This window comes from Mustelus asterias, chromosome 12, assembly GCF_964213995.1.
Source record: "Mustelus asterias chromosome 12, sMusAst1.hap1.1, whole genome shotgun sequence".
NCBI lineage: Eukaryota > Metazoa > Chordata > Chondrichthyes > Carcharhiniformes > Triakidae > Mustelus > Mustelus asterias.
This window is the reverse complement of record NC_135812.1, coordinates 52,223,709-52,239,074: the sequence shown is the minus strand read 5'-3', so window position 1 is coordinate 52,239,074 and position 15,366 is coordinate 52,223,709. Positions and strand designations below refer to the sequence as shown.

Here is a 15,366-nt window from a genome sequence, read left to right as displayed (position 1 = left end):
AAATGTCTGTGCCTTGGAGAACCTGGAGGTGGTGCTGTTCTCATTCCTCTGCTGCCATTGTTCTTCTTAATGGTAGCGGTCACATGTTTTGGCAGATGCTGTCCAAAAGAGCTTGGCGAGTTGCTGCAGTGTATCTTGTAGATGATGCACACTGCAACCACTGTGCGCCAATGATGGAGGGCTGGCACAGTGGTTGGCACTGGTGCCTCACAATGCCAGGGTCCCAGGTTTGATTCTCAGCTTGGGTCACTGTCTGTGTGGGGTTTGCACGTTCTCTCTGTGTCTGCATGGCTTTCCTCCCACACTCCAAAGATGTGCGAGTTGGGTGGATTTGCAATTGTAAATTGCCCCTTAGTGTCAGGGGGACTAACTTAGGGTAAGTGCATGGGGTTATGGGGATAGGTCCTGGATGGGATTGTGGTTGGTGCAGACCCGATGGGCCGAATGGCCTCCTCCTGCACTGTATGGATTCTAGGATTTATGATTCTATGATAGCCTTACTGATGATCTTCCGTCACCTTGCTGATGACCTTCTGTCGCCTTGCTGATGATCCTCCATCACCATGCCGATGAGCGAGAGTAGACTGATGGGCAATTATTTAACAAATTAGATTTGTCCTGCTTTTTGTTGGGAGGACATACCTGGACAATTTTTCACTTTGTCAGTTAGATGTCAGTGTTGCAGCTGTACTGGAACAACTTGGCTAAGGGCGCAGAGTTCTGGGGAATAGGCCTTCAGCACTGCATCCTGGACGTTATTAGGGCTCATAACCTTTCCCATGTCAGGTGCATTCAGCCATTTCATGATACCGCATGGAATGATTGAACTTGGCGGAAGACTTTTTGTTATTTATAGAGGAATAGGGAACAAAAACAAGGAAATCATGCAGGATCTTTATAAATCAAACGTTGGGTCTCAGTTCAAATATTGTGTTTAATTCTGGGCACCACACTTCAGAAAGGTTTAGGATAAGCACTGAAAAGATTTACTAGAGTGGTGTAAGGGACGAGGAACTAGAGAGACAGGAGGAACTGTGGTTTCTGTCCTTGGAACAGAGAACGGGAGATTTTGTAGAGGTGTTCAAATCATTTGACGAAAACATCTGAAAGCACAGCATTAATTCTTGCATGTACGCTGAGAACATGCAGCTCGACCTCACTGTCACCTCTCCAAAGTTACTAAATTGTCACTCTGCTTGTCTGACTTTCAGCATTGGATAAGCATAAATTTCCTCCAATTTAAGATTGGAAAGACCAACGTCATTGTCTTTGGTCCCAGGCACAAAGTCCATTCCCTGGCTGCCAACTCCATCCCACAATCTCAGTATCATATTTGACCCTGAGATGAGATTCTGACCACACATTCACACCGTTACTAACACCACCTATTTCAACCTCCATAGCATTGCATACTCTACCACTACATCAGCGCATCTGCCGCTGAAACCCTCTTCCATGCCTTTGTTATCTCAAGACTTGACTATTCTAATGGACTCCTGACCAGCCTGCCACTTGAAACCTGACGCCATCCAAAGCTGAGCTGCTTGTGGCCTAACTCACACCATTCAACCATTGCGGGGTCCTCACTGACCTACACTACCAGTTAAACAAAGTCTCGATTTTAAAATTCTCATCCTTGTTTTCCATTTACTTCGTGGTCTCAGCCTCTCTGTCTCTGTAATCTCTTCCAATCTCACAACCCTCATATCTGTACTCATCTATTCTGGTCTCTTGAACGTGACCAATTTTAATTACTCCACCATTGGTGGCCATATGTAAAGCTGTCAAAATCTGCAATTCCCTCCCTGAACCTCTCCATCACTCAACCTTTCTCCTCTCCATTAAAATGCCCCTTAAAACCTACATCTTTGATCAAGCTTTTGGTCATCTCCTGTAATTGGCCCAGAATTGAGTTTTGATTTCTGACACCCCTGTGAAGTGCCCTGAGAGGTTTTATGATACGAGATACAAATTGTTGTTTTGATGGTGTGAATAAAGAGAGAATATTTCCAATGGGAGAAAGTGCAATAACCAGGAAACACAGATTGGAATAAGAGCAATATGAGCAATGTATTTTTTACACAGGAAGTGATTGTGATCTGGAATGCATTGGTCAGAAGGATGCTGGAAGCAGATTCATGAGTAACATTCGAAGGAGACTTGGATAAATACTTGAAAGGAAAACCATTTGCAGGGTTATGTGAAAGAGCAGGGAAGTGAGAATAATTAGATAGCTATACCAAAGAGCTGATATTGACTCGAGGAATCAAATGGTTTATATAAAAAATTCATGTACGGGATGTGGGTGCCGCTGGCTGGGCCAGCATTTATTACCCATCCCTAATTGCCCTTGAAAAGGTAGCGGTGAGCTGCCTTCTTGAACTGCTGCAGTCAGCGTGGTGTAGATACGCCCACAGTGCTGTTAGGGAGGGTGTTCCAGGATTCTGACCCAATGACAGTAAAGGAACGGCAGGCGATATATTTCCAAGTCAGGATGGTGAGTGACTTGCAAGTGGTGGTGTTCCCAGGTATCTGCTGCTACATCAACCTATGGTTCTAATGAGAGGAAATTTCATTGTGGGACCTTGTATCTTTGAATGTTGTAAATTCTGATGCAGCAAAAATCAGGAGTCAGTTTCCAGAGATTATAAAACCCCCAGCCTCACCCTATGGCAACATTTAGATAGAGAGTTTGTGTCTCAGTCTTTGCAGCCCCTTGTGGGGGTGCAGTGTTCCCTGTGTTAACAACCATCTGTGTGAAAATACTTTTAAATCATAATAATCCTCAGTATGTGTTGCCTTGTTACTGATTCATCAACCAGTGGAAACAATCTTTCCACTCTTTTTACCCCTCCCCCTACTCGCCATAACTTGAATGTTCCAATGATTGGCGGGGGGAGCCAGCTTATTGTTTTTTGTCATTAATTTACCCCACAGTCTTGGTGGTGTTCCACTGAATCCTTCTAAAGCTCCAATCAATAGTATAATTGTGACCTAACCCGGTTCTTACTCCTGAACTAACTGTAAATTCTGGTTTCTCACTGACATCAAGGGCGCAGATCTGAGCAACATGGAGAAGATTCCAGAGCCCATCAAAGCAGCTACAGCCCTCTTTGGTAAGGATGCAACCAGTTAAATATTCTAGAGTCTGAAACTAATGTTTTCAGAAAGCAAAAGGTTAGTGTAAGGCTAAAGAAAAATCCCTGGTCAGGCAATGCAAAGATTGAATCTAATAAACTATTGCATGTTTTAAAAAATCCTCAATTTTATTCGATGTACGATCAGTTGTACAAAGAACAAAACAAAGAACAGTACAGCACAGGAAACAGGCCCTTTGGCTCTCCAAGCCTGTGCCGCTCCTTGGTCCAACTAGACCATTCGTTTGTATCCCTCCATTCCCAGACTGCTCATGTGACTATCCAGGTAAGTCTTAAACGATGCCAGCATGTCTGCCTCCACCACCCTACTTGGCAGCGCATTCCAGGCCCCCACCACTCTCTGTGTAAAAAACGTCCCTCTGATATCTGAGTTATACATCGCCCCTCTCTCCTTGAGCCCGTGACCCCTCCAACCTGGGAAAAAGCTTCCCACTGTTCACCCTAGCTATACCCTTCATAATTTTGTACACCTCTATTAGGTCTCCCCTCATTCTCCGTCTTTCCAGGGAGAACAAGCCCAGTTTACCCAATCTCTCCTCATAGCTAAGACCCTCCATACCAGGCAACATCCTGGTAAACCTTCTCTGCACTCTCTCTAAAGCCTCCACGTCCTTCTGGTAGTGCGGCGACCAGAACTGGACGCAGTACTCCAAATGTGGCCTAACCAGCGTTCTATACAGCTGCAACATCATACTCCAGCTTTTATACTCTATACCCCGTCCTATAAAGGCAAGCACACCATATGCCTTCGTCACCACCTTCTCCACCTGTGCTGCCACCTTCAAGGATTTGTGGACTTGCACACCTAGGTCCCTCTGTGTTTCTATACTCTTGATGGCTCTGCCATTTATTGTATAACTCCCCCCTACATTAGTTCTTCCAAAATGCATCACTTTGCATTGATCTGGATTAAATTCCATCTGCCATTTCTCCGCCCAATTTTCCAGCCTATCTATATCCTGCTATATTGTCCGACAATGTTCATCGCTATCGGCAAGTCCAGCCACCTTCGTGTCATCCGCAAACTTGCTGATAACACCAGTTACACCTTCTTCCAATTCATTTATATATATCACAAATAGCAGAGGTCCCAGTACAGAGCCCTGCGGAACACCACTGGTAGCCATGATGTGGAGATGCCGGCGTTGGACTGGGGTGAACACAGTAAGAAGTCTCACAACACCAGGTTAAAGTCCAACAGGTTTATTTGGTAGCAAATTTGCTACCAAATAAACCTGTTGGACTTTAACCTGGTGTTGTGAGACTTCTTACTGTGAACACCACTGGTCACAGACCTCCAGCCGGAAAAAGGCCCTTCAACTGCTACCCTCTGACTCCTGTGGCCAAGCCAGTTTTCTACCTATCTAGCCACTTCTTCTTGTATCCTATGAGCCTTAACCTTCTTAAGCAACCTGCCATGAGGGACATTACTGAAATCCATATAGACGACATCCACGGCCCTTCCTTCGTCAACCGTTTTTGTCACTGCCTCAAAAAACTCCACCAAATTTGTAAGGCACGACCTCCCTCTTACAAAACCATGTCTGTCACTAATGAGATTGTACTTTGTATTTACACAATCACAGAGGGCTTCATCCAGAAAAAAGCCTGACAGCAAGCAGTAGAGGGAAAGAGTTAAGAGAACATGACATTGATTAGACAGAAAAAGCATAGGGAGTAGGAGTAGGCCATTCAGCCCTTCGAACCTGTTCCACCATTCATTATGATCATGGCTGCTCATCAAAATCAATAGCCTGATCCCGATTTCTCCGCAGATCCTTTGATCCCTTTCACCCCAGGAGCTATATCTAACTCCTCCTTGAAAACACAATGTTTTGGCCTTAACTGTTTTCTGTGGTCATAAATTACACAGGGTTACCTCTCTGGGTGAAAAGATTTCTCCTTATCTCCTAAATAGTCTATGCTGTATCCTCAGACTGTGACCTGGTTCTGGACACCCCCGCCATCGGGAACATCCTTCCTGGTTCAACCCTGTCCAGTCCTGTTAGAATTTTATACGTTTTTATTCTTCTAAACTCCAGTAAATATAATCCTAACCCATTCAATCTCTCTTCCTTCATCAGTTCCACCATCCCAAGAATCAGTCTGGTAAACCTTCGCTGCACTCACTCTATCACAAGAACATCCTTTCTCAGATATGGATACCAAAACTGCACACAGTACTCTCAGTGTGGCCTCACCAAGACCCTACATAACTGCAGATAGACATCCCTGCTCCTCGAATCGTCTCGCTATGAAGGTCATCACACCATTTGCCTTCTTTCCCACCTGCATGCTCACCTTCAGCAACTGGTGTACAAGGACAGCCAGGTCTTATTGCACATTCCCCTCTGTCAATCCAAAGCCATTCAGATAATAATCTGCCTTCCTGTTTTTGCTACCAAAAGTGGAAAGCTTACATTTATCCACATTTTACTGCACCTGCCATGCATTTGCCCACTCACTCAACTTGTTCAAATCACACTGAAGGATCTCTGCATCCTCCTCACGTATAGCTTAATGAAAGATGTTTCAAGGCGTGAGGAAGAATTGTGAGGAAGGAGAGTTTAGCGAGTTGTTCCAGAGTGTAGGACCAATATAACTGAATTCTGTGTCATGAAGAAGTTGCAGGAAACCAGAGACAGGTTCAAGGAGAATGGCAAATGATCAGAGTTGGATGAGATTACAAAAGTGCAACGAGTTGAGCTCCAAAAAGGATTTGTAAGTCGTTGTTTTGGACTCAAATGAGGTGACACTTCTTCACTGCAAGGGTTGTGAATCTTTTGGAACCTTTGTGGATGCTCTGTCACAGAATACTTTTAAGGCTGGTGTTGAAGTGGAAACACTCCTGCTTCTTGACTGTGATATAAAGACTCAAACAAAATTCGTTCCGACAATATAACAAGCATTTATTTACGAATAACTGCATGCAGTATATGGCTAAAACTTGGGGTCAGAGAGCAGTTGGTACAACTGCTGATTCTTCCACAAGTCCGCAATTACACAGAGAATCAGTTCAGTATTTATACATAATCATTATCAGTTTTCGTGACCAGAGCATATTCAGGAATTTGATTAGTAATAGAATCATAAGCAATATCATTAATCATGTTTTAACTTGCTGACCTCCTAGAACTCTTTGTCTCATTATTCATACCCTTATCTTGTCCTTTGATGGAACAGAAGAAGGTCGGTGACTCCTTCCTCCCTGACCTTATCTTGTTTTATTTACTCATACAGTCTTATTAAATCTTACATGGGTCTGGCATTTTGAAATAGCTTTGGTCAGCCGTTCTTTATATTGTAACAAATAGTTGACCAATTTTCCCATCATGCCCTTACTTAGTTCGTACAACTTCACACTGGGATAGATTCTTAGTCTCTCAGGGAATTAAGGGATACGGGGAGAGGGTGGGAAAATGGAGTTGAAGCCCAAAACCGTATTGAATGTTGGAGAGACTTGAATGGCCACGTGGTCTTCTCCTGAAACCATTCTTTACATTTTTATTATGTTCTTAAGGTAAGTCCAGAAACTGCAGGCCAGTCGGTTTAACTTCGGTGTTTGGGAAACTGCGAGAACTAATATTTCGGGACAAAATTAAGAGTCACAGAGACAGATGCAGGTTAATTAAGGAAAGCCAGCACAGAATTCCTGAGGGAAAGTTGTGTTTAACCAACCTGCTGGAGATTTTTGATGAGGTGACAGAGAGCATCGATGAGGGTAATGCTGTTGGTGCGTGTGGACAACGCATTTGATACTATGCTGCACAACAGACTTGTAGCAAAATTAGAATTCAGAATAAAAGGGACAGTAGCAACGTGGGTATGAAATTGGCCAATGACAGGAAACAGAGAGTAATGGTTAATGGATATTTTTCTGCTGGAGGAAGGGGTTTGTGATACCCACGGGTTCGTTTTGGGACCTTTGCTTTTCCTGATCTGTATTAATGACCTAGACCTAATGAACAGGCCACAATTTCAAAACTTGCAAATGATATGAAACTTGGAAGGTGTGGAGGGTACTGTGGAACTTGAAAACAACATAGACAAATTGGTGCAATGGATAGGTGGGTAGCAGATGAATGAAGTTCAATGCAGAGAAATGTGAAGTGATTTGTTTTAGTAGGAAGAACCTGAAGAAACAAGGTGTTGACCTGGTGTTGTGAGACTTCTTAATGAAGAAACAAAACAAGCTAAAAGGTACATCACTAAAGGGGGTGTCGGAGCCAAGGGACCTGGGTGTTTATGTGCATAAGTCACTGAAGGTGCAGGACAGGCTGAGTGAGCAGTTAATAAAGCGTGCAGTATGCTAGGCTTTATTTTTTAGGGGCTTAGTGTAAAAGAGCAAAGAGGTTATGTTTAATTTGTGTTGGACACTAGTAGGCCAGATATGAAGGCATTGGAGAGAGTGCAGCGTTTAAAAGATTCAGTTGCAAAGATAGATTGCAGAAGTTGAGATTCTGTTCCTTGGAAGAGATGGCTGAGAGGAGATTTGATAACGGTATTCAAAATTCTGAGAGGTATGGACAGAATAGAAGGGAGAAACTGTTTCAACTTGTGAAACGATCAAGAATGAGAGGATTTAAAATAATGGGAAAAAGAAGCAAAGATGATATGAGAAAAACACCTTTATGCAGCAAACGGAAAGGCTGGGATACTAAAGTGTCATCTAAAAAGGGAGAATGTGCACATTGATGGGGAAAAGGCAGGAAAATGGCACAATGTGAGTTGTTCATTCAGAGAGATGGTTCAGTCACAATGGGCTGAATAGCCTCTGTCTGCGATGTAACAATTCTATGATCTTTGGGAGCCCAGTGACTAAAACATCAAATAATCCTGAGGCAATAGAAATGTGGCTAAAGGTTTCAGCAGCTTTGGGGCTGAAGTATGGATGGGGACAGGCAATGGGGAAATTGGTTTTGGCAGCAATGGAGGCAAGGTATAGTTGGAGATTAGCAGTATTCTGGAGGTGGTATTAAGTAGTCTTGAGGGACCTGGGTTCCAAAGTCAGTTCCAGGTTAGTCAGGATCTCATGTTATGTACAGTCTTAATTCCACTTGGCAGAATAACTGAGAGGATGGTACTGGAAAAAAGCTTTAAGCAGGAGCTAAGGAGGATGGCTTGAATTATCTGGTGTTCAGCTGGGGGAATTCCAGCTCTTCCATGGCTTGATATTGGACAGGCAATCCAACAACACACAGATATGGATTGAAGGAAAGTAATGAAAATTGTCGAGTTAACAGCAGACATGGCAAAGCTGACCCTGTGTTGTAGAAAATGTCACCAAGGAATAACTTGTAACTGAGAAATGGAGGAAGCCTTGGGAAGACCAGATATAACCAAATAAAGGTGGGAGGAGAAGCCATTCATGGAAATGCAACTTAAACATCAATAATGTCCAAATCTGCCGTTCTGTCCCTTCCCCCCTCTGCCCCCTGTGAACCAGCAAGCCATCGGTCATCTAAACTACTTGAATTAGGTTTCCTTCTGTTTTCTATAGTTGTGTTGGGTTACCAGCCCTCCAGGGCAATCCTAGAGTCTTCGCTGCAAGCAAGCTAGTAGAAAAAAAAATCATACATGCATTAAAAATAACTTTGTATTGTTTTATTTTCTTTAGACACATTTGTTTGATATAATATCTGAAATGGGAAAAAGGCTGGTTGACCGACAATCAAATATCTTCCAATTGATAATGACGAGTGAGTTAGCTTTCCAATTGTTCACAAAGGATGAAGGTGCCAGGTGACCCATGACTGGGGCGGGGTGGGGGAGCGTGCGGAGGTGAGGAAACCTTCCAGAATGCACTGGCTTTAATTAGAATCTCGAAGCAATAGTGAGGCATTTAGTGCTATAGGTATTTGATATACTTTGAGATATTCCTTTTAGCTAATGTTCTGTTTACAAACATGCTCACTAAATATTTTTCTGTGTTGTAGCTTCTGCTCCTTCTCCAACCTCTGAACTTCCCCAGGGACAGATGGACTCACTGCTTTCCATCATTTCCAGTCAGAGGGAAAGATTCCGAGCCAGAAACCAGGAGCTAGAATCTGTATGTATGCTGCAACACTTCACGCTGTGTATAACCTTGAAAATAATCCATGTTTTAGATGAATAAACTAAACCTGCAAAGAATGTGTTATCACAGGCAGCTGAATCATAGCAGTACACCGGATCAGAGAGGCCACTTGGCCCATTTAGCTTTGCATCTTAATGTACTCAAATATTCATTATGTTTATTGTGAAAGATGCAGCAGTCTGTGTCTCAACTTCTTCCTATGGAGAATATTTCTGACTTCCACAATCTCCAATCTTCCCCAATATCTTAAAGTTTATTTATTTATTAGTCACATTACATGGCTTACATTAACACTGCAATGAAGTTACTGTGAAATTCCCCTAGAACATTTTCCCTAACCCTACTTTTCTCTCACACTTGCTGACTATTGAAAATTGATGACTCCTTGACACTGACTTTCCAATCAGAGAAATTTCACCCTTTTAAAACCTTTCACAGTTTAAAGAAAGTCTTTGGGTAAATCTCCTCTTGACACTCTCTGACCCCGTGGATAAATTCCCAGAGGGTATTTTGACCAAAGGTTGAAAAAGAGCAATAATTAGGTGCAGTGCTAATAAAATGAGCCCGTGTGAAAGTCTGGACATGTCACACAAGTTTTGTCCAATTTGCTGATTCCCATAATTTCAATTTGCCTGGATTTGCTGAACCAGAAACAGGCAGGTTTAACACTGAAATGTGAGAAAAGTAGGGTTAGGGAAAATGTTCTAGGGGAATTTCACAGTAACTTCATTGCAGTGTTAATCTATGTCTTACTTGTGACTAATAAATAAACTTTAAACTGTGGAGATTACTGTGCAGCAGCATATAGGAGCGTAAGAAATGGGAATTGAAACAGTCCATTCAATCTTTTAAACCTGCTTCACCATTCAGTAAGATCATGGCTGCTCATCTGTACGATCCCTGTTTCCTGTGACTCCCATTAGTTTCTTTGACTTGAATATTTTCTCGATGGCCGCACTCCCTCACCTCTCCCCATTCCCTCTACAGGCCCCACTCTTTTTCCCACCCCTCCCCACTCCCTCTCTCAGCCCCCCTCCCCACTACCTCTCACAGACCCCACCCTCCCTGCTCCCTCTCACAGTCTCTCCCCCCACAGCTCTCCCCCACCCCCCGATCCCTCTCTCAGCCTTCCCCCCTCCCTGCTTCCTCTCTCAGCCCTCCTCCCTCCCTGCTTCCTCTCTCAGCCCTCCCCCCCTCCCTCTCACAGCCCTCCCCCCTCCCATTCCCTCTCACAGCCCTTCCCCCTCCCTGCTCCCTCTCACAGCGCTACTCTCCTCCCGCCCACAGGCCCCCCCACTCCCTCCTCACACAGGCTCCACTCTTCCCCCACCATCCCCCCTTCCCCCCCCCTTCCCCCCCCCCCGCCCCCCCACAGGCCCGACTCTCCCCCCTTCCCCACTCCCTGTCAGAGGCCCCACTCTCTCTCTCTCTCCCCCACCCCACTCCCTCTCTCTCTCTCCCCCACCCCACTCCCTCTCACAGCCCCCCCTCGCTCCCACTCATAGGCCCCCCACACCCCTCTCGGCCCCCCCCCCCCTCCCAATACCCTCTCTCAGGCCCCACTCTCTTCCCCCACTTCCTCTCGTTGCCTCCACTCTAACCAACACTCCACTGTCTGCGCTGTACATAATAACAGAATCTGGGATTCAAGCTGTTTCCAACTCATCCAGTCAGAGGCTGGATTATCCAGATTTCCCTGGGAGGTGGAGTTCCATGGAGCCCAGTTTGGGAACCCCTGTTCCAGGGAAACAGATAGGAAAGTAGGTTAGGAGAAGGATAGATTTTGCAGAATTTTTATGGTGCAAATGATGGCCATTTGGCCTAACGTGTCTGCACTGGCTCTCTGAGCAACGCACCCAAGTGCCATTCTCTTGCCTTCTCCCCGTAACCCTGCACATTCTTCCTTTTCAGATAATGGTCTAATTTTTTCTTGAATGCTTCAGTTGAATCTGTCTCCACCAAACTATCATTCAAAACATTAACTTCTCACTGCACAAAAAGGTTTCTCCTCATGAGTGACAGTAGAACAAGGGAGAGGAGTGGATTTGAGATGAATAGATCATTCAGAGGAGGCGTGATGGGATGGGGGGGGAATGATTGGAATTAGGATGTAAGGGAGCCTTTGAGGTCACATTTTCCTCCGTCTCTACTAATTTGACCATTTCAACTGACACCTGCTGGAGGAATAAAAGGAAACACTTCCTGTCAGTTTTATCTTCCATTTGAAGTTCGTATATTGATGTTTACAGTTGATAAGGTCTATAAAACATGTCAAGCTGCAATAAAACCATTGCTACAGCGTCACCGGTGACTGGAAGACACAATTGCAACATAACAAGTTTGCTTACACAGTTTCTGTTATAATTATGGCCATAGGAATACGTCCACTATTCACATTGCCATACCTTTTCTTATTCAGCTTTAAGTAGCATTAAATATTAATGTTATCTAAAAATAATGCCACAATGTATGACTTTAACATTGGGTTGACATAGCTGCTGACCTCCATGCAACTAGTCCTCTGCTAACCCTGCTGCACCTGGAGATTGCATCTCTGCTACTCCTCTTTGAAGGTTGTTTACTCCTAATATCTGATCATAAATGTCGTTCATTTATGTCAATTTGTTAATTTCCACTTTGCAGTGTTATTTTTTTTGTTGTGCAATTCAAACAAATTTCTGCTATTTCAAACATCAAACTTTAGTTATCAGGAGTATGCTGACTAACGTCCTGTTTAAACCCTGTCAACCTCCACCTTATCCAGCCACTCAAAAGGTTATTCTGCCTAACCAAGGCAAAGATGTAGCCCTAACTAGCTTACTACCCGAGTGTACCAGAGCTGGCATATTTACCTGCAATTAGCTTGTCGTAGCACTCAGGCATTTTTTTTGAGACGCACACACAGGCATTAAAAAAGTGAGCTGCTTAAGAAGTCAAAGGCCATAAAAAGTTCAGCTGGATTCTGACTGCACGGGTTCACCAGGCTCTTTCCTATTCCTCAGCTCTTAATTGTGAATTAAGAGTTTAGCTCATGGAAAACAGAGCTCTGGAAATCCCCTACTGTGCTGGTATAGGAGCTTCATGCTTCATTTTAAGAGCTGGACAGCACTAACGCCAATGATGAGACTGAACTTCCTCCCCCATTCCTGGATTGTGCAGGTGCCAGGGTTCAAGAAGTGGACTCTGAAGATGTTCCTCGAGTGGGGTGGGTGCCCACACATTCTTTGCAAATAAGTTGTCCTCTCGTTGCTGCCTCCTTTCCCCATTAAATTCCAATCCTGGTGGGCATGGTTCCAGTCTAATTGCTGAGATTGCAGTTGGCCAATATTCAAGACAAGAGAGCGAGAGAAAACAGGGAACTACAGGCCAGTCAGCCAGACATCGGTCATCAGAAAGTGTTGAAATCAATTACTGAGGAAGTCTTACTGCACATAATACTGCATATAATTAGAACAATTCAAATTATGAATCCTTTACTATGAGGTCGTTAATTAATCCTGCCCTGTTACACATGAAGGGGATAGATAGGGTGAACGGTGGGAAGCTTTTTGACGTTCACAAGGGGTCATGGGCTCAAGGTGAGAGGAGCGAAGCATAACTCAGATATCAGAGGGATGTTTTTTACACAGAGGGTGGTGGGGGCCTGGAATGCACTGCCAAGTAGGGTGGTGGAGGCAGACACGCTGGCATCGTTTAAGACTTACCTGGATAGTCACATGAGCAGCCTGGGAATGGAGGGATACAAACGATTGGTCTAGTTGGACCAAGGAGCAGGACAGGCTTGGAGGGCCAAAGGGCCTGTTTTCTGTGCTGTACTGTTCTTTGTTTTTTGTTCTATGAGTAGGTCTAAAATAACCTATGACCTGCATGATTCCAGAACATGTTGGTCTAAGAAATTGTCCCAAATGCACTCGATAAACTCAATCTCCAGGCTACTTTTGCTAATTCTATTTATCCAATCTATATGAAGCTTAAAATTGCCCAGGAATATTATAGTTCCATTCCTACAAGTGGTATTATTTCTTGATTTATACTGTGTCCTACCGTGTAGCCACTGTTAGAAGATCAATAAACTGCTCCCACCAGTGACTTGCTTCTTTTCTATATCTTAGTTCCAACCAAACTGTTTCTACATCTTGTTCTTTTGAGCCAAGATCATTTTGCACTACTGTACAGATCTCATCTTTTGTGAAGAGCTACCCCACCCATTCTTTCCTTCTAACATTCCAAATGTCCTCGAATATTCAGGTCCCAACTTTTTCACCTTGCAACTCATCCTTTAAGACAGGGGCGGCACGGTAGCACAGTGGTTAGCACTGCTGCTTCACAGCTCCAGGGACCTGGGTTCGATTCCCGGCTTGGGTCACTGTCTGTGTAGAGTTTGCACATTCTCCTCGTGTCTGCGTGGGTTTCCTCCGGGTGCTCCGGTTTCCTCCCACAGTCCAAAGATGTGCGGGTTAGGTTGATTGGCCATGCTAAAAATTGCCCCTTAGAGTCCTGAGATGTGTAGGTTAGAGGGATTAGCGGGTAAATATGTGGGGGTAGGCCCTGGGTGGGATTGTGGTCGGTGCAGACTCGATGGGCCGAATGGCCTCCTTCTGCACTGTAGGGTTTCTATGATTCTATGATTTCAAGACAGTCCTTGAATCCCTGTTCTTTGACCAAGGTTTTAGTCAACATTACCTGCCATTATCTTCTTTGACTCAGAGTCTGACGATGCTGTTGTGCAGCACTTTAAAATGTTTTTCCCCACATTAAGATCGTATTTAAATACAAGTTGTTATTGAAGCCTGTGAATGAACCAGCCTCAGGTATTGGACAATTGTTGACGTGGTTCTTCAGTTTCAGTGTTATCTTGGAGCCACTTCAATCCAAAAGAGGGCCTTGCTCACTCACTGCTCCTCACCCCCAATCCCCCAGTTTAAGGAGATTAATAACAAGCATGGATGAGTTAGGCTGAAGGGTCTGTTTCTGTGCTGTATATCTCTATGACTCGTGTAATAACTCCACGGAGGCGAAAGCCCCTTCACCAAGTTACTTTATTTACACCACACATCTGTACACAGCCAGCTCTCTGGTTGCTCCCTGCTGAATGAAGTCTGACATACCTGCTTTAAATAGGGAGCATGAGGCTCCCTGATTTATCCATCAATTAAGACTCATCAGGTATTTTCATACTCCAGCCAGGCTAATGAGGTTGGCTTGCTAAAGTCATCACACTCCTCTCTCTACCCCCCCCCCCCCCCCTCAAACTCCGAGGAATCCCCTCGGTTTGCTTCCTTCAGGGATCTTTTCCTCCGCTTGAGCGCCAGGTCAGGATCCTCCAACTCGGCCTCTGATGTCGGCGGTGTGTAACGGTTGGGCACCCGTCTCTTCCGCAGCGAATGCCGGAGGTCTGGTTCCTCATCTACGTCAGGTGGCAGGGAAAATCGCTGCAGCTTTGTCCCGTGTCCACTTCGGATCCTGAGGTCCCCATCAAGGGTGCAGGGGAGGCAGTACTGGCTTATCAAGGGGGACTCTGCTCGTCCCGAGGGCAATGATGTGGAGATGCCGGCGTTGGACTGGGGTGAACACAGTAAAAGTTTTAACAACACCAGGTTAAAGTCCAATGGTAGCAAATACCATTAGCTTTCGGAGCGTTGCTCCTTCGTCAGATGGAGTGGAAATGTGCTCTCAAACAGGGCACAGAGACACAAAATCAAGTTACAGAATACTGATTAGAATGCGAATCTCTACAGCCAGCCAGATCTTAAAGATACAGACAATGTGGGTGGAGGGAGCATTAAGCACAGGTTAAAGAGATGTGTATTGTCTCCAGACAGGACAGCCTGCAAGTCCAGGAGGCAAGCTGTGGGGGTTACTGATAATGTGACACAAATCCAACATTCCGGTTTAGGCCGTCCTCATGTGTGCGGAACTTGGCTATCAGTTTCTGCTCAGCGACTCTGCGCTGTCGTGTGTCGTGAAGGCCACCTTGGAGAACGCTAACCTGAAGATCAGAGGCTGAATGCCCGTGACTGCTGAAGTGCTCCCCCACAGGAAGAGAACAGTCCCTAGGCGTCCCTAGGGCTGCAGGGCGGACCTGGCTCCGGAACGGGTGGAAAGCTTGAGGCCTGGACCTGGTCCAGGTGT

General features: G+C 44.8%; 1 protein-coding gene across 3 annotated transcripts in view; it reads left to right on the top strand.

The window, feature by feature from the left end:
• The window catches only part of LOC144501444 (protein CASP-like), a 779,365-nt gene that overhangs the window by 642,923 nt on the left and 121,076 nt on the right, over positions 1-15,366 (top strand). For all 3 annotated transcript variants that reach the window (XM_078225211.1, XM_078225210.1, XM_078225209.1), the window contains 2 exons: positions 3,053-3,116; positions 9,095-9,207. In XM_078225211.1, coding sequence (XP_078081337.1) covers positions 3,053-3,116; positions 9,095-9,207 — 177 coding nt within the window. The remainder of the gene's footprint in view (positions 1-3,052; positions 3,117-9,094; positions 9,208-15,366) is intronic.